The following is a 22,785-nucleotide window of genomic DNA, read 5'->3' as shown; positions in this document are numbered from 1 at the left end:
AAGCTAACTGCATGCTAACTTCTAACTACATTAAATTTGATAAGTTCTGTTTTCACGGATGCCTGGATTTTAAACTTAATTATTATGCCTGGTAGAGCAGCTACTGCATACATTTTAATTTAAAAAAATTAAATTTATCCATTCGCAAAAACTGAGTTTTCGAAAATCTCCACCGTGGCAGGAGTTCTTAAAAATCTCAGTTTTCAGTGATTGAAAACGCAGTTTACATGTGGATGAAAGGTGCAAATGCATAGAAAAAGCTGCGTTTTCAAAAATACGTGTGTACGTAGCCTTTGTTTCACTGCTGTTGAGCTGTTTTTTTTGTTTTCAGTGATTATTTTACACTTCTTAGGCTACGTCTACACTACTCTGTTTTCCTTGACCAAAAAAGCCATCTCACTGAGACACTAATTGTCTTACGCAGTTTCAAACAGCTAGAACAGATTCTGTTTGGCAGAAACTTGTGAGTTCAACTTTCTCAACAGTTTTCCACCTATTTAACTTCAAATCTCAAATATCTTACTGCAATGATAGATTACCAGAGTTTTGAATTTGAGTGTATAGGAGTCAATCACAGTGATCAACCCACAGGGCGTTCCCTCTCAAAAGACAAGCAAGGCACGTCAGAGAAAAACCATGCCATGAAAGAGCTCAGGTCTTAGGAGGTTGAAAATGTCTCTGCTGATGAGACCAGTGAATGTGGGGCGACGGTGGCAAGAAAAAACTCCCTCCTGGAGGAAGAAATCTTGGGAGGACCAGGCTCTCTGGGAGGACCCTTCCTCCTAAGGGCAATACTTACTAATATTTGTCCTCCAGTCAGCGATGGTGGACTGAGACGACTGCTTTTCCTTCTCAGCATGATGATGACCTTAACTTCCTTCCGTATCCTGTTTTAGAACTCAGAATGAAGACAAAACTGGTTAACAAGGAAATAGCACATTTAAAAATTTTCTCACTTCAGGATGAGATGCTGTGTCTTCTTACGTTTCTCTTGTAAAACAGCATGTAGGCCGAGTGCTGCTGTTCCTCACAAGCTGCAACTGATCGAGTGAATGTTTGTCTGAAAACTTAAACTGAACTCCAAGCGTACCATTGCTCCAGCTTACCATCTTTACCTGAGTGAATCAGTTTGTTGAACAATCTAAATGATTCAGAAACTTCTGTGACATCAACTTAACTAAGGCTCATTACAAATTTCACAAAACACTGCTGAATACTTTTAATATTTTTTTTATTAGTTATTTTTGTTTTGTTGTTATTTTGATTTTAATAAAACAAAATAACATAAAGAATCAAATTGTTTCTTTGTTTTTTTAAATTTAATTTATTTTACAAATATATTAATAATAATAACAACAAATTAGTGCTGTCAGCGTAAACGTCATTAGTTAAAATGACGTTAACGCTGACAGCACTAATTTGTTGTTCCAGAGAGCAAGCCAAACACTGGTCTAGAAAAGGACGATCTCTAGTAGTGCTGCACTACTAGTAGATTTTGTTTTAACCTCCTAGGACCTGGTGTCCACATATGTGGACATAACATTTATGAGACCAAAATACAAAATTTTGCTCTTCAAAAACCTGATATCCACTTATGAGGGAGGACATTACACTGCCCCTGTTCAATCGAACTTTAAAATGAATGTCCTCATATGTGGATCTCATTTTTTTGAGAAACAAAAAAAAGATAGTCCGAATCTGATGTCTTTGTTTTCACATTCATCAGGTCCCAATCAACCCAAATGGCACAGAGAAATTAAAAATGCATGCCATGAAAGAGTTCAGGTCTTAGGATGTTAAAAATGTCCCTGCTGATGAGACCAGTGAATGTGGGGCGACGGTGGCAAGAAAAAACTCCCTCCTGGAGGAAGAAATCTTGGGAGGACCAGGCTCTCTGGGAGGACCCTCCCTCCTGAGGGCAATACTTACCAGTACTTGTCCTCCAGTGTGCGATGGTGGGCTGGGACGAGTGTTGTTTCTTCTCAGCATGATGATGACCTTCCTTCCATTTCCTGTTTCAGAACTGAGAATGAAGACAAAACTGGTTAACAAGGTAACAGGACATTTAAAAATTCTCTCACTTCAGGATGAGATGCTGTGTCTTCTTACGTTTCTCTTGTAAAACAGCATGTAGGCCGAGTGCTGCTGTTCCTCACAAGCTGCCGATCCGGTTGTGTGGAGCACCTGTGCGTCATTATAGGTGAGCCAGCGATCTGATGTAGAGTGCTGACTCTCCTCAGGATGGACAGAACTACAGATGTAGTGTCCTGAAATCACATTAAGACAAATGAATCCAACTTCTGGAAGTCAGCTGATTCAAGCAAACAGTGATTTTGACTTAGTGCGTCTTAGAACATCAAAAGCTTTTGTGTGTGAGTCCTTCACTGAAAAGTAGAAAGTTTTCATTTTCTGTTTGTAACAAGTCTGTTGTTTTACCTGACTCTGTGCCTCCATAATGATTGATGATGCTGACAAGACTATAACAGCCACCACCCTGAGAAGGAACAAATCCAAAGAGTGTTAGTTTCACAAAGTCTCACATCAGAGCCATAATTAAGCTGATTTGCTGAGGCTACGTCCACACTAATGCGTTTTCATTTGAAAACACATCGTTTTCTCTCCGCTTTGACCTCCCGTCCACACTGAGATGGCGTTTTCCTCAAGGAAAAACACAGCATCTTGAAAACGCTCTCGAAAACGCACACATTTCAAAACGGAGTTGTCCCGTCGCAGTGTGGACACTCGAAAACGCAGACTTTCTAAAACGATGACGCATTTTAGCCATGTGATGCAGTCATGTGAGCAATTAAACAAAGATAGCCGAGTGCATTATACAGCGGTTGTTTTGATTGCTCTCAACTTTGACAGCCCTAAAAAAGATTAATATCAGTTTGTACATGCTCCGGATAGCTTTTCTTCAAATTCTGTAATCCTCACTCACTTTTGCGCATGCGCAGGACTGGAACGTAAGCGTTTTCGGCCGTTTCAATGCAGACGCACAACTATTTGAAAATGACTGAAAACACTAGTGTGGACACGGAGTTTTCAAATCTATCAGGGCTAGTGTGGACGTAGCCTGAGACGTTCTGCAGTCTGTTTTTACCTGATTGGATGGCACCACCAAGTCCCTCTGCAGCCTGACGGGGTCATCCACCTTCTTAATGTTGTAGGTTTGTGTAAAGCCAAACCTCTTCAGATGCAAGATCAGGACTCTGGCAGAAAAGAAAAAAAAAACACAAACAAGGTAGAAAATAAGAAGAATGAGTGTCAAACACAAACAGAAGATGGGAGAAAACGACTGCTCAAGTATTGTCTCGAAAAACTCTGATATTTGATGCGCCACAGTTTGGAAACCTGGTCAGTCGATCACTTCTGATGTGACCTTACTCACCTTGGCAGTGTATCAAAAGACGACTTCAGTTCTGAGGCCGTCCCTCCACAATCACAGCGAAATTCTATTTCTTGTTCCTGAACAACAGCACAGAGAAAACAGGCTTTATGGTAGAAAGAAATCTCAACATATGCACACACACATACGCACAAACACTAACAAAAAAGGTGTGTTAAGATCGCTGACACTACAACTCTATTGGAATTTGTGATCTTACCTTCAAGTATGTCTCTAACATGTTTATAATAGACCCCTCTGGAACAAGGTCAAGAGACAAGCTGGTGAAGTCCTCGTGCTGTGATGATTGGTGACCACAGCTACACATTTCAGGAGTAACGTAGTTAAAGTAAAGATCAGGTAGGTGGAAAAGAGGTATATGAAAATATTGCAACCAGCTCTGCGTTTCTGAAAGACAGGCTTACCTCTTGCATGTCCTCATGTTTTCCATTTTAAAAATGTGATGCTCTTCTACTGGGCAGGTATAACTTTGGCCCAGGAGAGCTGCGTTCCTCTCCAGGTGAGGTGCGAGCCTTTTGACCTCATTGAGGAACAATGTTAGGAATTCATGAGCGTCCTGAAAGAAAAGCAGAGAGATTTAAAACAGTACATCAAAATCAGAAGGTAAAGCAAAAAAACAAAATGTCCAAATAGCTGACGCACTTTCTGTGCACTGCCGGTGTATTCAGGAGCTTGACTGCTGAATGCCTTCTTAAAAGCTCTTAGGTGGTGATCTTTAAGGCCATAATCTGTTGACTCATGACAGTCCCTGACATCAATGAGCCTTCTGTAGAAAGGAAAGGGTAAACAGACATTTCTGCTGTTAGATCTCTTTGTTCTTCAGGTTTTTGAAGAAAGTAGAAGGTTGACGTAGCGCACCTTAAGAGCTGAGCTTCTGGATCTGTGCTCCACAAAACCTCCTGACGCCTGATGTCTCTTATGAACTCCTCAATGTTGAGGAGGCTCTGCAGGCAGGAGTTCATATAGCAGGTGTTTCCGATGTTTGGAAACCTGACACACACGCACAACGTTTACAGTATCAGTGTAAAAGAATTCATTTTCTCCACTTTGACAAAGTGAGCTTTGGTCTTTGTGCACCACGTGTACTCACCCGAAGCAGTCTATAGTCCCAGTTTGACTTTCTATTATTTCTCCACCGCATGCTACACTGCTCCAAAAAGGTAAAAACACAAACACAAAATTAGGAAAGATGTCAGGATGCTGAGCAGTGTATGTGCATGGATGCATGAGCTTTGAAGTTGAAACATTTTGGAGGACGTCTTTCTCTTACCTGTTAAACACATGCTCCCATCCACTCTCTTGGTCCAGAAGCTCCATAATCCAAGTGTCCCAACTCAGGTCTGCTGGGATCGTTTCCGTGGTGCTTCTTACCTGATATAAATATATAGGACATAGCTGTGTGCCTCATTGCTCTTAATTGCTCTCATTTAACTGTGATGAGTAAATGCTTGATGACAGTGACTCTTTCCATAAAACATACCTTCCCGGATTTAAAAAGAGTCTTCACAGTGTTGCTCTCTGCCTCTGCATCGCTGTCAGTTTGCTGCAGAGGACGAACAAACATAAGTTTATTAAAAAGTACATTTTAAAGAGAATGTGTATTTCATATGTTTTGTGTAAAAGCAAACCGAGGAACAGCAGAAGATGTGTCTCCATTTTCTCTTCTTTTGGCCATTTTCAGGGTTAGCTGGTGTGGCAGCAACAGAAGCATCCGGGATGCTGATGAGGACAAAAGTGTAAATGTTGTGGAAATTTATAAGAAGGAGTACATTTTGCTAATACAGATTGCTAATAAAAGTGAATAACTGTAATGGAATACCAACATGAACAAAATCATGTATTTTATACATTTACACTCTACATTTTCAAACGCTAATCTCTGCATCCATATAAATAATAGACAAGACTAGAAGGAGTAAAAAAGATGTAAATACACAAGGTGGAAGAAAAATGCCAATAAAAGGGAAATAAAAGAGCTCCAACTCAACCACTGCTATAAATATCTCCAGCAGCATTAAAGACTGGCGCATTTCTTTACCTCTGATGAGACGTAGAAGGAATTTCCTTCTCTGCCACGTTTTGTTTGTGTAATTTCTGTTTAGAAACAAGAAAAGCAACATCAGTAATGGCATAAAACAAACATACCAAGTGGGTCTCTCCATGAAAAGTGTCCAGTTAGAGAATTTGGTATTATTTCATATTATTTATCACTTTAGTGAGCTGTCAGCTCATGAAGCAGATATAGGAATATCTTTAAATAAAATAAAAACAATTTATTCATGCCTTAAATTGAGTTTTAAAGTTTGTCCTATGAAATACAAAATCCTTCATTTGGTTCTGATCAAAATTCAGTTTTTACAGAAATCATCCATGAAGCTTCAAAAATGCTTATTCACCATAAAAAATATTTAGAGAAACATCCTGCAAGTCTCTTCGAACTTACCTTTCTGTGAAAAAAAAACGTTTAAACATCTTTGAACTTAATTTGAGGACATGGCTGTGTGCTAAATTGCTCTTAATTCTTCTCATTTAACTGTGATGAGTAAATGCTTGATGACAGTGACTCTTTCCATAAAACATACCTTCCAGAATTTAAAAAGAAACCAGCGACACTTTTTTTGTGTCTTCACAGTGTTGCTCTCTGCCTCTGCATCGCTGTCAGTTTGCTGCAGAGGACGAACAAACATACGTTTATTAAAAAAGTAAAGTCACTTTAAATTAACAAGTGCAATTTAAAGAGAATGTGCATTTCATATGTTTTGTGTAAAAGCAAACCGAGGAACAGCAGAGGTGTCTCCATTTTCTCTTCTTTTGACCATTTTCAGTAACAGGAGCATCCGGGATGCTGATGAGGACAAAAGTGTAAATGTTATTTTTCAAAGTGCAAATTTTTAACAAGGAGTACATGCTGGAGATTGCAGATAAAAATTAATAACTGTAATGGAACAAAATCATGTATTTTGTACATTTACACTCTACATTTTCAAACGCTAATCTCTGAATCAATATAAATTATAGACAAGACTAGAAGTAGTAAAAAAGATGTAAATACAAAACACCAATAAAAGGGAAATAAAAGAGCTCCAACTCAACCACTGCTATAAATATCTCCAGCAGCATTAAAGACTGGCGCATTTCTTTACCTCTGATGAGACGTAGAAGGAATTTCCTTCTCTGCCACGTTTTGTTTGTGTGGTTTCTGTTTAGAAACAAGAAAACCAACATCAGTAATGGCATAAAACAAAGTATATGGTATGAAAATACAAAATCCTTCATTTGGATTCAAAATTCAGTTTTTACAGAAATCATCCAAGAAGATTCGTTAAAAGTTTCAAAAATGCTTGTTTACCATAAGAAAATATTCATAGAAATGTGCTGCGAGTCTCTTCAAACTTACCTTTCTGTGAAAAAGAAGTTTAAACATCTTTGGACTTGATGTGATCGCAGCCAAAATCTCCTCAGCTTTGCAAAAGTTCAACTGAAAACAAGCAGTCAAAGGTTGTATATTTATAAACTTTCAGCATAGAATGTTCATACCCTGAACAGCAAACATCATCATTATGATGTATGGGGCAAATTTGCATATTTTGGAATGTATGCTCATTTGAACTGTATGGTGCTCGTCTCCAAGCAACTGCTACACAAAACAGGTCAAGTCAAGTGGCTTTTATTGTCATTTTAACCACGTGCAGAGGTGCTGTACAGAGTGAAACGAGACAGCGTTCCTCCGAGACCCTGGTGCTTCTGCATGAAGTAGAGACGCTGCTGGGCCTTCTTGGTTATGGAGCTGGTGTTGAGGGAGCAGGAGTGGTTCTCCGCCAGGTGGACACCAAGAAATCTGGTGCTCTTGACGACCTCCACAGAGGATCCATTCATGTTAAGTGGGCAGTGATCCCACTGTGCTCTCCTGAAGTCAACGATCTCTTTTGTTTTGTTTTGGTGTGCTGGGGGAGCAGCACAGCAAAGAAGGACTCATCCAGGCTGGAGAAACTGATCAGGAGGGCTAGCTCTGTGGTCGGCATGAAGCTGGACACTCTGGTGACAGTGGCAGAGAAAAGGACATTAAAGAAACTGATGGACATTATGAACAATGCTGGGCATCCTCTGCACATGGCCATTAACAACCAGAAGAGTCTGTTCAGTGACAGGTTGCTTCTCCCAAAGACAAGAACTAACAGACTTCAAAACTCCTTTGTCCCACACGCCATCAGACTGTTTAACTCCTCTCTGGAGGGGAGAGGGAGGGGAAACAGGAGGACAAAGGAGGGGGGAACAACTAAGCTGTAGTGCCTCTTCACCTCACTGTGCAATACCTTTTGTGCAATACTTTTGTAAATAGTCAACAGTGCAATAGACTCAATACTTGAAATGTGCAATTCACTTGTATTTTTATTTTTTATTCCTATTTATTCTATTTATCCCCTTCGTATATGCTGCTGTTCCTCACAAGCTGCAGATCCAGTTGTGTGCAGCACCTGTGCATCATTATAGGTGAGCCAAGGATCTGATGTAGAGTGTGGACTCTCCTCAGGATGGACAGAATTACAGATGCAGCAGCTGTTTCCGATGTATGGAAACCTGACACACAAACAAAAGTTTACAGTATCAGTGTAAAATAATTCATTTTGTCCAGGTTGAGAAGGTGAGCTTTGGTCCTTGTGCACCACGTGTACTCACCTGAAGCCGTCTCTAGTCTGAATTTTATTTTCCATTATTTATCCACCGCCCAAATGTTTCACTACGCTACTGCAAAAAGGTAAAAACACAAACACACAATTAGACGCTGAGCACTAGATGTGCATGTATGCTAGTGATGTGTCGAGTAATGGAGGGGGCGTTTCCGCGATGCACGTATCGAGGCTTGCTTCATTTATGGGAGGAGCTGAAAATGATGACGTCCGAAGCCTCGCTGCCCGGCTGTACCACGTGACTGGTTCATGAAGTGGTTCGAACTTTGCCGCGAGATGTGACAGCGATACAAACCCCTCAGACTTCAATCAAAATGTGGGTGTTTGATGGAGAGCTGCGGTTAGTGAGAGTTGGAGACAGCTGGGAGGCAGTTTGGAGGTTTATGAGAGTGAGGAGAGAAACTCAGGAGAGAATGGAGCCAGCTAAGAAGAGGAGGATGTCCTCCCCTGTGTGGGAACATTTTGATCTTATTCCTCCCAACAAGGTATTTCTACAGAAGATGTATTTTCATAATACTGATGGTGCAATACAATTTATGTTAAGCTGTATTTACTTTTGTACAAGGTGAAGTGTTTGCTATGTGCCAGGGAGCTGGGATATAACAACAACACCTCATCCATGCTTAGGCACTACAGAGCTTTGCATGAGAATAAGGGGAACAGCGATTGTTGAGCAAGACCAGGTGAGCCATCAAATGCCATGATAATAATAGCATGCCGTAATGTTACTAAATGATATAACAATATTATACAACTGTAATAAGTTACGTGTGTGATATTTATATTTGTGCTTTGTTTTTATTGTCTTTCCTCAGGAGAACAATCTCAAATAGATGAAGACCTGGTTAGCATGGTGATTGAGGACTCCCAGCCATTTAGCATTTTGGAGGACAAAGGATTTATAAGATTTGTTAAATCATTAAATCCTAGCTATGTTCTCCCCACTAAAAAGGTCATAAAAGCAGTGAAAATTTAGTTTTTACTGAATAAAATATGGGCAGGACTGACGCCTCAGTGTGTAGCTGTCCATACCTCAACGTTACAAAAGCACAACCACTGTCCACACCCCAACCACACCTCACCTCACAGTAAATGATCATTTCCATTTTAAGCATTTCCAAATAATCATTTTCCATACTGCCAGTATAAATATACACAGTATACTGCATCACTACAATATACATGTTTTACACACTCCTTTTGTTGTTGACATTTACAGGCTGTGTGCAAAAGGCCACACTCTTCAAATTCATGCCAACTAATATTTTTACGTCCAGTAGGTGTCCTACTAGAGCAAATAAAGCTTCAAGAAGCTTTGCGCTGGGGTGAACCAATTGGATGAAAAGCTTCAGTGCTTCATCTGCCCATCACTAATGTATGCATGAGCTTTGAAGTTTAAACATTTTGGGGGACGTTATTCTCTTACTTATTAAACACATGCTCCCATCCACTCTCTTGGTCCAGAAGCTCCATAATCCAAGTGTCCCAACTCAGGTCTGATGGCATTTTTTCAGTGGTGTTTTTAACCTCTTGGGAACTTTCACTACATTCCTTACTTGATGCAGAAAGAAGAAACGAGTCCATATCCAACCTTCAGAGCAGAGGCGATTAAGATCGGTATGGGTGTCACAGGTGTACCAGTCCGCCTTTTCTTCCAGGGCGAGAGGGGTTGCCATTCTTGTTCGCAGAACTATTCCTTTTATATTCAAAACTCAGATATGTGATCCAGGTGGGAGGTTCATACTTGTTACAGGTACAGTCAACTCCACCCCTGTAGTCCTCTTGAACATCTATGCCCCTAATTTTGACAACCCTGACTTCTTTAGTAAAATATTCAATCTTGTCTCACAATACAATGACCATAATATCATATTCGGTGGTGATTTTAATTGTTATTTCGATCCATTGTTGGATAGGTCTTCTGCGTCCCTGGCCCCAACCTTGAGAGCTGTTTCTGTACTCAATACTCTTACTAAATCTTTGGACTTGGTTGACATTTGGAGGCACCAGCATCCGTTAGAAAAGCAATACTCTTTCTTCTCCCCTGTCCATGGCAGCTTCAGTAGAATTGACTATTTTCTTATTGATTCCAGGCTTATTTCGAAAGTGGTTAGTTCCACTTATCACAGTATTTTAGTTTCGGACCACGCACCTCTCTCAACGGTAATTGACTTCAACCTATATACCCCCCAATACAATTGGAAATTTAACCCCTCTTTATATCTAAATGACTCTTTTACGGTTTACCTATCTACTAAAATCGCAGAATTTTTACAATTTAATGATAATGGTGTAGTTTCAGACTCTGTTTTGTGGGAGTCCTTTAAAGTCGTTATTAGAGGCCATATTATTGCTTATCAAGCTTCTCAGAAGAGGGACAAACTCAGGCTGCGTACTAATATTGAGGCAGAGCTGTCTGTGTTGGAGGAGAAGTATCGCGATACCGGGGCTGCTGACACACTTAATACCATTCTCAAATTGAAATATGACTACAACCACATGTTGGGGGAGCAGGTCATGAATTGTATTCGTCGATTAAAACAGAAGCATTTTGAGCTTGGTGAAAAGGCTGACAAGGTGCTTTCCAGACAGCTGAAGGGCATTCAAGCTGAAAGGGCGATACACAGAATTCTCTCTGCAACTGGCCAGTTGCTGTCCGATCACAAGCAGATAAATGACAGATTTCGCAGTTTTTATTGTCAGTTATACACATCTAGTACTACGGCCACAGTTGCTGAAATCACTAATTTTCTTAATGCTTTAGACATCCCGACTCTTCCTGAGGCTGCACGGGGCTTACTCGATGCAGACTTTACGCTGGAGGAAATTAGAAATGCAATCTGCTCCTTTCCTAATGGAAAAGCATGTGGTCCGGACGGTTTCGGGATAGAGCTTTATAAGACACATATTGACGTTATCGCTCCCCTGCTACTTCGGATGGTAAATTGCGCAGTGTTAAACGGCTCATTCCCTCATTCTTTCTACGATGCCCATATATGTCTCCTCCTGAAAAAAGACAGAGACGAAACTAATGTTTCTTCCTATCGTCCCCTAAGTCTTCTCAACTCAGACCAAAAGATAATTGCTAAAGTCCTAACCAACCGGTTAAATAAGCACATAGGCTCTATAATTCATCCTGACCAATCGGGTTTTATCCCCAATAGATTCTCTTTTTCTAATACTAGATGTCTCTTAAATGCGATGTACTCAACGACACTGCCCAATTCTGCGGTGATTTCACTCGATGCCCAGCAGGCTTTCGACCAAGTGGAATGGAGTTATTTGTTTGCTACTCTTGAAAAATTTGGTTTTGGGTCGAATTTTTTGAATATGATTAAGTTGCTTTACGCTTGCCCTCGTTCCTCGGTCCTTACCAACCATGAGAGGTCGCTCCCGTTCCTCTTACACCGTGGGACAAGGCAGGGTTGTTGCCTCTCTCCAATGCTTTTTGCTTTAGCTCTTGAGCCGTTGGCCATTGCCATCAGAGCCAATTCCCATATCTCTGGTATAAATTGTGGCACGTCAGAGTACACCATCGGTCTGTATGCAGATGATATCATATTGGCTCTTTCAGATTTAAAGATCTCCCTTCCTCCACTTCTTAAGCTGATTGACAGCTTTGGCCACCTATCAGGGTTCACCATAAATTGGAAGAAGTCTGTTCTTATGCCGCTGTCGTCTGGTCTGGGCCCTGATTTCCTGTCTAGTTTGCCCTTTAAGGTCTCCCAGGATTACTTTTCATACCTGGGTATTAACATCCCTAGGAACTCAAAACTCCTCTTCAGGCTTAATTATTCGGTTCTAACTGATGAGCTCAAGTGTATGATAGATAGGTGGAAACTTCTCCCACTTTCAATGATTGGCCGTATCAATATAATCAAAATGGTTGTGCTCCCTAAATTCATGTACCTATTCCAGAACGTTCCTATTTTTCTCAGGTCTTCCTTTTTCAAAGCGTTGGATGCCATTATCATGCCTTTCGTTTGGGCCTACAAGCCCCCCCGCATCTCGAAGTCTCACTTGCAAAAGCCCTCGGACGAGGGTGGTCTGGGCCTTCCAGTTTTCAGACATTATTACTGGGCCTGTAATGCCAGAGCCTGGGTCTTCTGGAATCTGCCTATAGTTGGTGATGCTGTGGGATGCAGGTCCAGCCCTAAATGGCTCGAATTGGAGCTTAGCACTGCTATCGAGCACACTGGAGCATCCTTGCCAGCTATCTTATTTTCAAAATCGGTTATTAAAAGTGCATGTGATGACTTTATTCTTTGCAACTCCGTAAAAATATTGAATCAAATTAAGAGAATCTTGAACCTCCCGGTAGTGTCAACTTTTGCCCCGATCTGCCACAGTCCTAGCTTTACGCCTAGTACAATGGATGCTGCTTTCAAACAATGGCCTGTCAAAGGGTTAATTGCTATAAAGGATCTTTATATTGACAATCATTTTGCCTCTTTTGCTCAGCTTCAGACAAAGTACAATCTCCCTACAAGTCATTTTTTTCGGTACTTACAAATTAGGAATTATGTCAAGCAAGCATTCTCAAATTTAGATACCATCCCCATACAGCATGTCTTTTACAATATGATGAACGAACCTCCCACCTCAAAACACTTAATTTCTCGGCTTGTCAACCTTTTTTCTTCGGCAGCCCCCTCTTGCCATATTAAAGAGGCTTGGACAAGGGACACTGGTTTGGTTATCTCTGACGATCTATGGGCTGAAGTGTTAAGTCGGATAAAACTATGCTCTGTTAACGCCCGGCTTCAGTTAATTCAATTTAAGGTTGTCCATAGACTGCACTATTCCAAAACCAAATTGAACAAGATTTTTCCTAACGTTTCCCCCAAATGTGATAAATGTAAACTTGTGGACGGTACTCTTGGGCATCTTTTTTGGTCCTGTTCTACGCTTACAGCCTTTTGGACTAGTATTTTTAGTTTCTATAGCACTGTTTATGATAGGCAACTGTATCCTGACTGTCTTATGGTGATCCTGGGCTGCTCCGGCGACTCCTTGGCACTTCCCTTTGCTGTTCAACAGGCCCTCATGTTTGGTATGGTGATTGCCAAACGTTTGATTCTGGGGGAGTGGAAATCTGCCTCCCCTCCCTGCTTCAAGAGGTGGCTCGAGGAGATGGTCTCCTGTCTATACCTGGAAGAAATTCGGTTCTCTACGTCTGATTCCATGGAGAAGTTCAGGAAGATATGGGGGCCCTTTATAGACCACATTAAGAAGGACAGTCCACGCCCTGGGTCCTGACCACATTGTTTTAACTGCTTTCATTCTGAGCTGTTGCCCATAACTGTTTTTGCATGATTGTTATCAGCTCCTCCTAGCGATCTTTGGATTTGATCTTGTGGATTGGACTCACTAGATTGTGAGTTGTTTGACATGTATACCAGTTGCTTTGTTTGCTTCTCTGCTGTTTTTAATAAGTGCTGGCCTTGTACCCTGTTGTGTGGTTTGTTGCTCTGTTTTTTTTGTTTGTTTGTTTGTTTGTTTTTTGGTTGTTATTGTCTTTATTGTCTGTGTTCTTCTGTCCCGCTGTTTGTGAATGTGTAAAAAAATTTTGAAACTTGCATAAATAAATACATTAAAAAAAAAGAAAAAAAAAGAAAGAAGAAACGAGTCAGGGATGCATAGCAAGCACAACAAGACACCAGCAGCCCAGACCTTTCACCAACTGAAGACATTTGCAGCACCATAAAACATGACAGAGAAGAGCTGGGACTATGTGAAAGGGTGAAGTGCTGCAGTAAAGTTGCAATGGTCCTATCTTTTATACAGTCTATAGTTCACTCTATTCGATTACCCTTTTCTCATGTTTTTGTTAGTTAGGGAGATAAGACATTGTTATTTGGTTTTATTCTTTTCATAAATAAGTTTTGTACATCCTTTAGATACGGTCCCTTTTGTTTGTTGTTTTGGGGTCCACCCCGAAGCTGTAGTTCGCTCCTTTCCTTTGTTAGAATTCAATCACTGTGAAAAAAAATCACCATCAAAATTGTACTGGTTGTGTGATGTGCTGCTTGGGGTCAGACAGGGGTGGATCACCCTTATATTATGGTCTGGCCACCCTTAGACAGGCCATAACACTAACTAAAATGAAAATTAAAACTAGACTTATAACTGGCTGGCTGGTGTCCTTACCAGTGTCCTTGGGTCTGAACTGTGGGCTCCTCTTTCCAGGTGTTCGTACTGCCTGAGTGGCACCAAGGTGTGCTGTCTTGCCTCTTTTGGGTTTTCTGCATGTTTCTGGCTCAACATGCAAGTATCCACTTCTTGACGTTCGCTGTTGGTTGCAGCCACTTGAGGTTTTTGGGCTCATTTGGGTTCTCAACACTGGGCGACTTTGATGGGAGTGAAAGCATCCTCACAACATAAATCACCACACTACCTGCTTTTGTTTCAGGTTTTTTCTTTATCCTTGTTAACATGTTTGGGTACTGGGTTTACCTGTAATGCATTTTGTGCTCCAAAAGCTGTTATTTTGTGCAGCTGTGCTCCAAAAGCTGTAAGCATGACCTTTCTTATCATTAGATTGTGCCACACCAGCACCTGAGAGAAAAGCTTTGAGTTTGATTTTGTGTTTGTGTTTTGCAGGCACTCAGGAGAATAAGTCATGATGTTTCTTGTGTTTGTCATGTTAGTATCTCAGTGCTTGTCAATCACCAGTCAACAGTGTCACCACTGTGAACAACATCCTGCGACTGTTTGAGCCAAAACCTTCGAGAAGTCCCTGCAGCTGCTTCAAAACTCATCACTGAGCTCGATCTCTCTTTTAACACGCTGGAGACAACAATGAAAGATGACTTTCTTTCATATGCTGCTTTGAGGGCTTTGCTGATGAAGTTCAGCCAAAACAGGAAACATGCAGCAGGAGACAGTAACTTGTTAAAATGTTATAAAAGGTACAATTAAAGATTTTCACCCTACAGGGTTGTCAATGATCCAAGGATAAATGTCTAATTTGGTCAAAAGTTTATAAGCCATTTCTGGAGAGACTGCAGTGGAAATGTTGTCACTTTTGGACTTTGCTACCTGCAGCTAAACATTTGCAGCTAAATCATTTATTTAAAAGCAGAAGCTGCAACTGATCGAGTGAATGTTTGTCTGAAAACTTAAACTGAACTCCAAGCGTACCATTGCTCCAGCTTACCATCTTTACCTGAGTGAATCAGTTTGTTGAACAATCTAAATGATTCAGAAACTTCTGTGACATCAACTTAACTAAGGCTCATTACAAATTTCACAAAACACTGCTGAATACTTTTAATATTTTTTTTATTAGTTATTTTTGTTTTGTTGTTATTTTGATTTTAATAAAACAAAATAACATAAAGAATCAAATTGTTTCTTTGTTTTTTTAAATTTAATTTATTTTACAAATAAATTAATAATAATATTAATAATAATAACAACAAATTAGTGCTGTCAGCGTAAACGTCATTAGTTAAAATGACGTTAACGCTGACAGCACTAATTTGTTGTTCCAGAGAGCAAGCCAAACACTGGTCTAGAAAAGGACGATCTCTAGTAGTGCTGCACTACTAGTAGATTTTGTTTTAACCTCCTAGGACCTGGTGTCCACATATGTGGACATAAGATTTATGAGACCAAAATACAAAATTTTGCTCTTCAAAAACCTGATATCCACTTATGAGGGAGGACATTACACTGCCCCTGTTCAATCGAACTTTAAAATGAATGTCCTCATATGTGGATCTCATTTTTTTGAGAAACAAAAAAAAGATAGTCCGAATCTGATGTCTTTGTTTTCACATTCATCAGGTCCCAATCAACCCAAATGGCACAGAGAAATTAAAAATGCATGCCATGAAAGAGTTCAGGTCTTAGGATGTTAAAAATGTCCCTGCTGATGAGACCAGTGAATGTGGGGCGACGGTGGCAAGAAAAAACTCCCTCCTGGAGGAAGAAATCTTGGGAGGACCAGGCTCTCTGGGAGGACCCTTCCTCCTGAGGGCAATACTTACCAGTACTTGTCCTCCAGTGTGCGATGGTGGGCTGGGACGAGTGTTGTTTCTTCTCAGCATGATGATGACCTTCCTTCCATTTCCTGTTTCAGAACTGAGAATGAAGACAAAACTGGTTAACAAGGTAACAGGACATTTAAAAATTCTCTCACTTCAGGATGAGATGCTGTGTCTTCTTACGTTTCTCTTGTAAAACAGCATGTAGGCCGAGTGCTGCTGTTCCTCACAAGCTGCCGATCCGGTTGTGTGGAGCACCTGTGCGTCATTATAGGTGAGCCAGCGATCTGATGTAGAGTGCTGACTCTCCTCAGGATGGACAGAACTACAGATGTAGTGTCCTGAAATCACATTAAGACAAATGAATCCAACTTCTGGAAGTCAGCTGATTCAAGCAAACAGTGATTTTGACTTAGTGCTTCTTAGAACATCAAAAGCTTTTGTGTGTGAGTCCTTCACTGAAAAGTAGAAAGTTTTCATTTTCTGTTTGTAACAAGTCTGTTGTTTTACCTGACTCTGTGCCTCCATAATGATTGATGATGCTGACAAGACTATAACAGCCACCACCCTGAGAAGGAACAAATCCAAAGAGTGTTAGTTTCACAAAGTCTCACATCAGAGCCATAATTAAGCTGATTTGCTGAGGCTACGTCCACACTAATGCGTTTTCGTTTGAAAACACATCGTTTTCTCTCCGCTTTGACCTCCCGTCCACACTGAGATGGCGTTTTCCTCAAGGAAAAACACAGCATCTTGAAAATGCTCTCGAAAACGCACACATTTCAAAACGGAGTTGTCCCGTCGCAGTGTGGACACTCGAAAACGCAGACTTTCTAAAACGATGACGCATTTTAGCCATGTGATGCAGTCATGTGAGCAATTAAACAAAGATAGCCGAGTGCATTATACAGCGGTTGTTTTGATTGCTCTCAACTTTGACAGCCCTAAAAAAGATTAATATCAGTTTGTACATGCTCCGGATAGCTTTTCTTCAAATTCTGTAATCCTCACTCACTTTTGCGCATGCGCAGGACTGGAACGTAAGCGTTTTCGGCCGTTTCAATGCAGACGCACAACTATTTGAAAATGACTGAAAACACTAGTGTGGACACGGAGTTTTCAAATCTATCAGGGCTAGTGTGGACGTAGCCTGAGACGTTCTGCAGTCTCTTTTTACCTGATTGGATGGCACCACCAAGTCCCTCTGCAGCCTGACGGGGTCATCCACCTTCTTAATGTTGTAGGTTTGTGTAAAGCCAAACCTCTTCAGATGCAAGATCAGGACTCTGGCAGAAAAGAAAAAAAAAACACAAACAAGGTAGAAAATAAGAAGAATGAGTGTCAAACACAAACAGAAGATGGGAGAAAACGACTGCTCAAGTATTGTCTCGAAAAACTCTGATATTTGATGCGCCACAGTTTGGAAACCTGGTCAGTCGATCACTTCTGATGTGACCTTACTCACCTTGGCAGTGTATCAAAAGACGACTTCAGTTCTGAGGCCGTCCCTCCACAATCACAGCGAAATTCTATTTCTTGTTCCTGAACAACAGCACAGAGAAAACAGGCTTTATGGTAGAAAGAAATCTCAACATATGCACACACACATACGCACAAACACTAACAAAAAAGGTGTGTTAAGATCGCTGACACTACAACTCTATTGGAATTTGTGATCTTACCTTCAAGTATGTCTCTAACATGTTTATAATAGACCCCTCTGGAACAAGGTCAAGAGACAAGCTGGTGAAGTCCTCGTGCTGTGATGATTGGTGACCACAGCTACACATTTCAGGAGTAACGTAGTTAAAGTAAAGATCAGGTAGGTGGAAAAGAGGTATATGAAAATATTGCAACCAGCTCTGCGTTTCTGAAAGACAGGCTTACCTCTTGCATGTCCTCATGTTTTCCATTTTAAAAATGTGATGCTCTTCTACTGGGCAGGTATAACTTTGGCCCAGGAGAGCTGCGTTCCTCTCCAGGTGAGGTGCGAGCCTTTTGACCTCATTGAGGAACAATGTTAGGAATTCATGAGCGTCCTGAAAGAAAAGCAGAGAGATTTAAAACAGTACATCAAAATCAGAAGGTAAAGCAAAAAAACAAAATGTCCAAATAGCTGACGCACTTTCTGTGCACTGCCGGTGTATTCAGGAGCTTGACTGCTGAATGCCTTCTTAAAAGCTCTTAGGTGGTGATCTTTAAGGCCATAATCTGTTGACTCATGACAGTCCCTGACATCAATGAGCCTTCTGTAGAAAGGAAAGGGTAAACAGACATTTCTGCTGTTAGATCTCTTTGTTCTTCAGGTTTTTGAAGAAAGTAGAAGGTTGACGTAGCGCACCTTAAGAGCTGAGCTTCTGGATCTGTGCTCCACAAAACCTCCTGACGCCTGATGTCTCTTATGAACTCCTCAATGTTGAGGAGGCTCTGCAGGCAGGAGTTCATATAGCAGGTGTTTCCGATGTTTGGAAACCTGACACACACGCACAACGTTTACAGTATCAGTGTAAAAGAATTCATTTTCTCCACTTTGACAAAGTGAGCTTTGGTCTTTGTGCACCACGTGTACTCACCCGAAGCAGTCTATAGTCCCAGTTTGACTTTCTATTATTTCTCCACCGCATGCTACACTGCTCCAAAAAGGTAAAAACACAAACACAAAATTAGGAAAGATGTCAGGATGCTGAGCAGTGTATGTGCATGGATGCATGAGCTTTGAAGTTGAAACATTTTGGAGGACGTCTTTCTCTTACCTGTTAAACACATGCTCCCATCCACTCTCTTGGTCCAGAAGCTCCATAATCCAAGTGTCCCAACTCAGGTCTGCTGGGATCGTTTCCGTGGTGCTTCTTACCTGATATAAATATATAGGACATAGCTGTGTGCCTCATTGCTCTTAATTGCTCTCATTTAACTGTGATGAGTAAATGCTTGATGACAGTGACTCTTTCCATAAAACATACCTTCCCGGATTTAAAAAGAGTCTTCACAGTGTTGCTCTCTGCCTCTGCATCGCTGTCAGTTTGCTGCAGAGGACGAACAAACATAAGTTTATTAAAAAGTACATTTTAAAGAGAATGTGTATTTCATATGTTTTGTGTAAAAGCAAACCGAGGAACAGCAGAAGATGTGTCTCCATTTTCTCTTCTTTTGGCCATTTTCAGGGTTAGCTGGTGTGGCAGCAACAGAAGCATCCGGGATGCTGATGAGGACAAAAGTGTAAATGTTGTGGAAATTTATAAGAAGGAGTACATTTTGCTAATACAGATTGCTAATAAAAGTGAATAACTGTAATGGAATACCAACATGAACAAAATCATGTATTTTATACATTTACACTCTACATTTTCAAACGCTAATCTCTGCATCCATATAAATAATAGACAAGACTAGAAGGAGTAAAAAAGATGTAAATACACAAGGTGGAAGAAAAATGCCAATAAAAGGGAAATAAAAGAGCTCCAACCAAACCACTGCTATAAATATCTCCAGCAGCATTAAAGAGTGGCGCATTTCTTTACCTCTGATGAGACGTAGAAGGAATTTCCTTCTCTGCCACGTTTTGTTTGTGTAATTTCTGTTTAGAAACAAGAAAAGCAACATCAGTAATGGCATAAAACAAACATACCAAGTGGGTCTCTCCATGAAAAGTGTCCAGTTAGAGAATTTGGTATTATTTCATATTATTTATCACTTTAGTGAGCTGTCAGCTCATGAAGCAGATATAGGAATATCTTTAAATAAAATAAAAACAATTTATTCATGCCTTAAATTGAGTTTTAAAGTTTGTCCTATGAAATACAAAATCCTTCATTTGGTTCTGATCAAAATTCAGTTTTTACAGAAATCATCCATGAAGCTTCAAAAATGCTTATTCACCATAAAAAATATTTAGAGAAACATCCTGCAAGTCTCTTCGAACTTACCTTTCTGTGAAAAAAAAACGTTTAAACATCTTTGAACTTAATTTGAGGACATGGCTGTGTGCTAAATTGCTCTTAATTCTTCTCATTTAACTGTGATGAGTAAATGCTTGATGACAGTGACTCTTTCCATAAAACATACCTTCCAGAATTTAAAAAGAAACCAGCGACACTTTTTTTGTGTCTTCACAGTGTTGCTCTCTGCCTCTGCATCGCTGTCAGTTTGCTGCAGAGGACGAACAAACATACGTTTATTAAAAAAGTAAAGTCACTTTAAATTAACAAGTGCAATTTAAAGAGAATGTGCATTTCATATGTTTTGTGTAAAAGCAAACCGAGGAACAGCAGAGGTGTCTCCATTTTCTCTTCTTCTTTTGACCATTTTCAGTAACAGGAGCATCCGGGATGCTGATGAGGACAAAAGTGTAAATGTTATTTTTCAAAGTGCAAATTTTTAACAAGGAGTACATGCTGGAGATTGCAGATAAAAATTAATAACTGTAATGGAACAAAATCATGTATTTTGTACATTTACACTCTACATTTTCAAACGCTAATCTCTGAATCAATATAAATTATAGACAAGACTAGAAGTAGTAAAAAAGATGTAAATACACAAGGTGGAAGAAAAATGCCAATAAAAGGGAAATAAAAGAGCTCCAACCAAACCACTGCTATAAATATCTCCAGCAGCATTAAAGACTGGCGCATTTCTTTACCTCTGATGAGACGTAGAAGGAATTTCCTTCTCTGCCATGTTTTGTTTGTGTGATTTCTGTTTAGAAACAAGAAAAGCAACATCAGTAATGGCATAAAACAAAGTATATGGTATGAAAATACAAAATCCTTCATTTGGATTCAAAATTCAGTTTTTACAGAAATCATCCAAGAAGCTTCCTTAAAAGTTTCAAAAATGCTTGTTTACCATAAGAAAATATTCATAGAAATGTGCTGCGAGTCTCTTCAAACTTACCTTTCTGTGAAAAAGAAGTTTAAACATCTTTGGACTTGATGTGATCGCAGCCAAAATCTCCTCAGCTTTGCAAAAGTTCAACTGAAAACAAGCAGTCAAAGGTTGTATATTTATAAACTTTCAGCATAGAACGTTCATACCCTGAACAGCAAACATCATCATTATGATGTATGGGGCAAATTTGCATATTTTGGAATGTATGCTCATTTGAACTGTATGGTGCTCGTCTCCAAGCAACTGCTACACAAAACAGGTCAAGTCAAGTGGCTTTTATTGTCATTTTAACCACGTGCAGAGGTGCTGTACAGAGTGAAACGAGACAGCGTTCCTCCGAGACCCTGGTGCTATATATGACATATACGGACAAACCCAGGACTACATAAAGTGCAGTGTGCATAAATTGCAAAAATAAACAAGACAAAACAGTGCAAAACGTGACAGAACAGGACGAAACAGACACAAGACAATGGAAATGTGCAAAATGCTGAGTATTGTGCAAAAGTAACTTGGTGTCTGTATGTATGTATATGAGTGTGAGATACTGCAGATAAGTGCTTGGTAGTGACATGTGTGAAGGTGTGCGTGTGCCAGTGCAGTCACTGAGTGTTCAGGGGTCTGACGGCTTGTGGGAAGAAACTTTTCCGTAGTTTGGTAGCGAGGGCCCGGATGTTGTGGGACCTCTTTCCAGAAGGCAGCAGGGTGAAGAGTGTGTTTGAAGGCTGTGTGGGGTCCTCCAGCAAGCGGGTGTTATAAGGAGGGGAGAGGGGCTCCAATGACCTTCTTAGCTGCTCTCACAATCCGTTGTAGGGTACTGCGATCCAATACGCTGCAGTTACCATACCAGACAGTGATGCAGCTACTTAGGATGCTCTCATTAGTCCCACTGTAAAAGGTGGTGAGAATGGATGGTGGGAGATGGGCTTTCCTCAGCTTCTGCATGAAGTAGAGACGCTGCTGGGCCTTCTTGGTTATGGAGCTGGTGTTGAGGGAGCAGGAGTGGTTCTCCGCCAGGTGGACACCAAGAAATCTGGTGCTCTTGACGACCTCCACAGAGGATCCATTCATGTTAAGTGGGCAGTGATCCCACTGTGCTCTCCTGAAGTCAACGATCTCTTTTGTTTTGTTTTGGTGTGCTGGGGGAGCAGCACAGCAAAGAAGGACTCATCCAGGCTGGAGAAACTGATCAGGAGGGCTAGCTCTGTGGTCGGCATGAAGCTGGACACTCTGGTGACAGTGGCAGAGAAAAGGACATTAAAGAAACTGATGGACATTATGAACAATGCTGGGCATCCTCTGCACATGGCCATTAACAACCAGAAGAGTCTGTTCAGTGACAGGTTGCTTCTCCCAAAGACAAGAACTAACAGACTTAAAAACTCCTTTGTCCCACACGCCATCAGACTGTTTAACTCCTCTCTGGAGGGGAGAGGGAGGGGAAACAGGAGGACAAAGGAGGGGGGAACAACTAAGCTGTAGTGCCTCTTCACCTCACTGTGCAATACCTTTTGTGCAATACTTTTGTAAATAGTCAACAGTGCAATAGACTCAATACTTGAAATGTGCAATTCACTTGTATTTTTATTTTTTATTCCTATTTATTCTATTTATCCCCTTCGTATATTTTATTTATATTGTCTCTGTATTTATATATGTGTGTGTGTGTGTGTGTGTGTGTGTGTGTGTGTGTATATATATATAATATTCAGTAACTCTGTAACTTCTGTCGGTGCTGTGCTTTTTTGGAAATCGAATTTCCCAGAGGAACCCACCCGAGGGATTAATAAAGTTCTATCTAATCTAA

The 22,785-nt window shown here is 40.5% G+C and overlaps 2 protein-coding genes and 1 long non-coding RNA gene across 7 annotated transcripts; all 3 read right to left on the bottom strand.

Moving 5' to 3' along the window:
• Nucleotides 1-1,376: 1,376 nt before the first annotated feature.
• Nucleotides 1,377-6,913, bottom strand: LOC146708002 (ubiquitin carboxyl-terminal hydrolase 37-like). Of its 3 annotated transcripts, none has more exons than XM_085459693.1 (18): nt 6,807-6,913; nt 6,553-6,608; nt 6,185-6,254; nt 5,992-6,075; nt 5,448-5,503; nt 5,038-5,128; nt 4,890-4,952; nt 4,680-4,804; nt 4,500-4,556; nt 4,268-4,399; nt 4,052-4,175; nt 3,814-3,965; nt 3,609-3,708; nt 3,392-3,468; nt 3,104-3,212; nt 2,437-2,494; nt 2,110-2,267; nt 1,377-2,023 (listed from the first exon to the last, which is right to left on the bottom strand). In XM_085459693.1, exons 1-18 carry the CDS (start codon nt 6,831-6,833, stop codon nt 2,018-2,020), a joined length of 1,545 nt encoding a protein of 514 aa, XP_085315819.1. In that variant the 5' UTR covers nt 6,834-6,913; the 3' UTR covers nt 1,377-2,017. The 3 variants fall into 3 exon arrangements, with proteins under 3 accessions (XP_085315819.1, XP_085315820.1, XP_085315821.1); XM_085459694.1 differs by having other exon boundaries at nt 4,680-4,780; nt 6,807-6,906; XM_085459695.1 differs by lacking the exons at nt 4,680-4,804; nt 4,890-4,952; nt 5,038-5,128 and having other exon boundaries at nt 6,807-6,907.
• A 648-nt stretch (nt 6,914-7,561) lies between these two features.
• Nucleotides 7,562-9,960, bottom strand: LOC146708001 (uncharacterized). The gene is made up of 3 exons (XR_014920906.1): nt 9,524-9,960; nt 8,087-8,155; nt 7,562-7,987 (listed from the first exon to the last, which is right to left on the bottom strand). It is a non-coding gene; the product is annotated as an uncharacterized LOC146708001 (long non-coding RNA).
• Nucleotides 9,961-15,842: 5,882 nt separating this feature from the next.
• On the bottom strand, nt 15,843-21,071 carry LOC146708000 (ubiquitin carboxyl-terminal hydrolase 37-like). 3 transcript variants are annotated; one of them, XM_085459690.1, is made up of 18 exons: nt 20,985-21,071; nt 20,731-20,786; nt 20,347-20,419; nt 20,154-20,237; nt 19,610-19,665; nt 19,200-19,290; nt 19,052-19,114; nt 18,842-18,966; nt 18,662-18,718; nt 18,430-18,561; nt 18,214-18,337; nt 17,976-18,127; nt 17,771-17,870; nt 17,554-17,630; nt 17,266-17,374; nt 16,599-16,656; nt 16,272-16,429; nt 15,843-16,185 (listed from the first exon to the last, which is right to left on the bottom strand). In XM_085459690.1, the coding sequence occupies exons 1-18, from the start codon at nt 21,009-21,011 to the stop codon at nt 16,180-16,182; spliced, it is 1,548 nt and encodes a 515-aa protein (XP_085315816.1). In that variant the 5' UTR covers nt 21,012-21,071; the 3' UTR covers nt 15,843-16,179. The 3 variants fall into 3 exon arrangements, with proteins under 3 accessions (XP_085315816.1, XP_085315817.1, XP_085315818.1); XM_085459691.1 differs by having other exon boundaries at nt 18,842-18,942; XM_085459692.1 differs by lacking the exons at nt 18,842-18,966; nt 19,052-19,114; nt 19,200-19,290.
• Between the last annotated feature and the right edge of the window lie 1,714 nt (nt 21,072-22,785).

The sequence above is a fragment of the Copadichromis virginalis genome, linkage group LG6 (assembly GCF_057382275.1).
Source record: "Copadichromis virginalis isolate Kocher_CV1m ecotype Utaka linkage group LG6, C_Virginalis_male_GT1.1, whole genome shotgun sequence".
Classification (NCBI taxonomy): domain Eukaryota; kingdom Metazoa; phylum Chordata; class Actinopteri; order Cichliformes; family Cichlidae; genus Copadichromis; species Copadichromis virginalis.
This window is presented reverse-complemented; position numbering and strand designations above follow the sequence as displayed.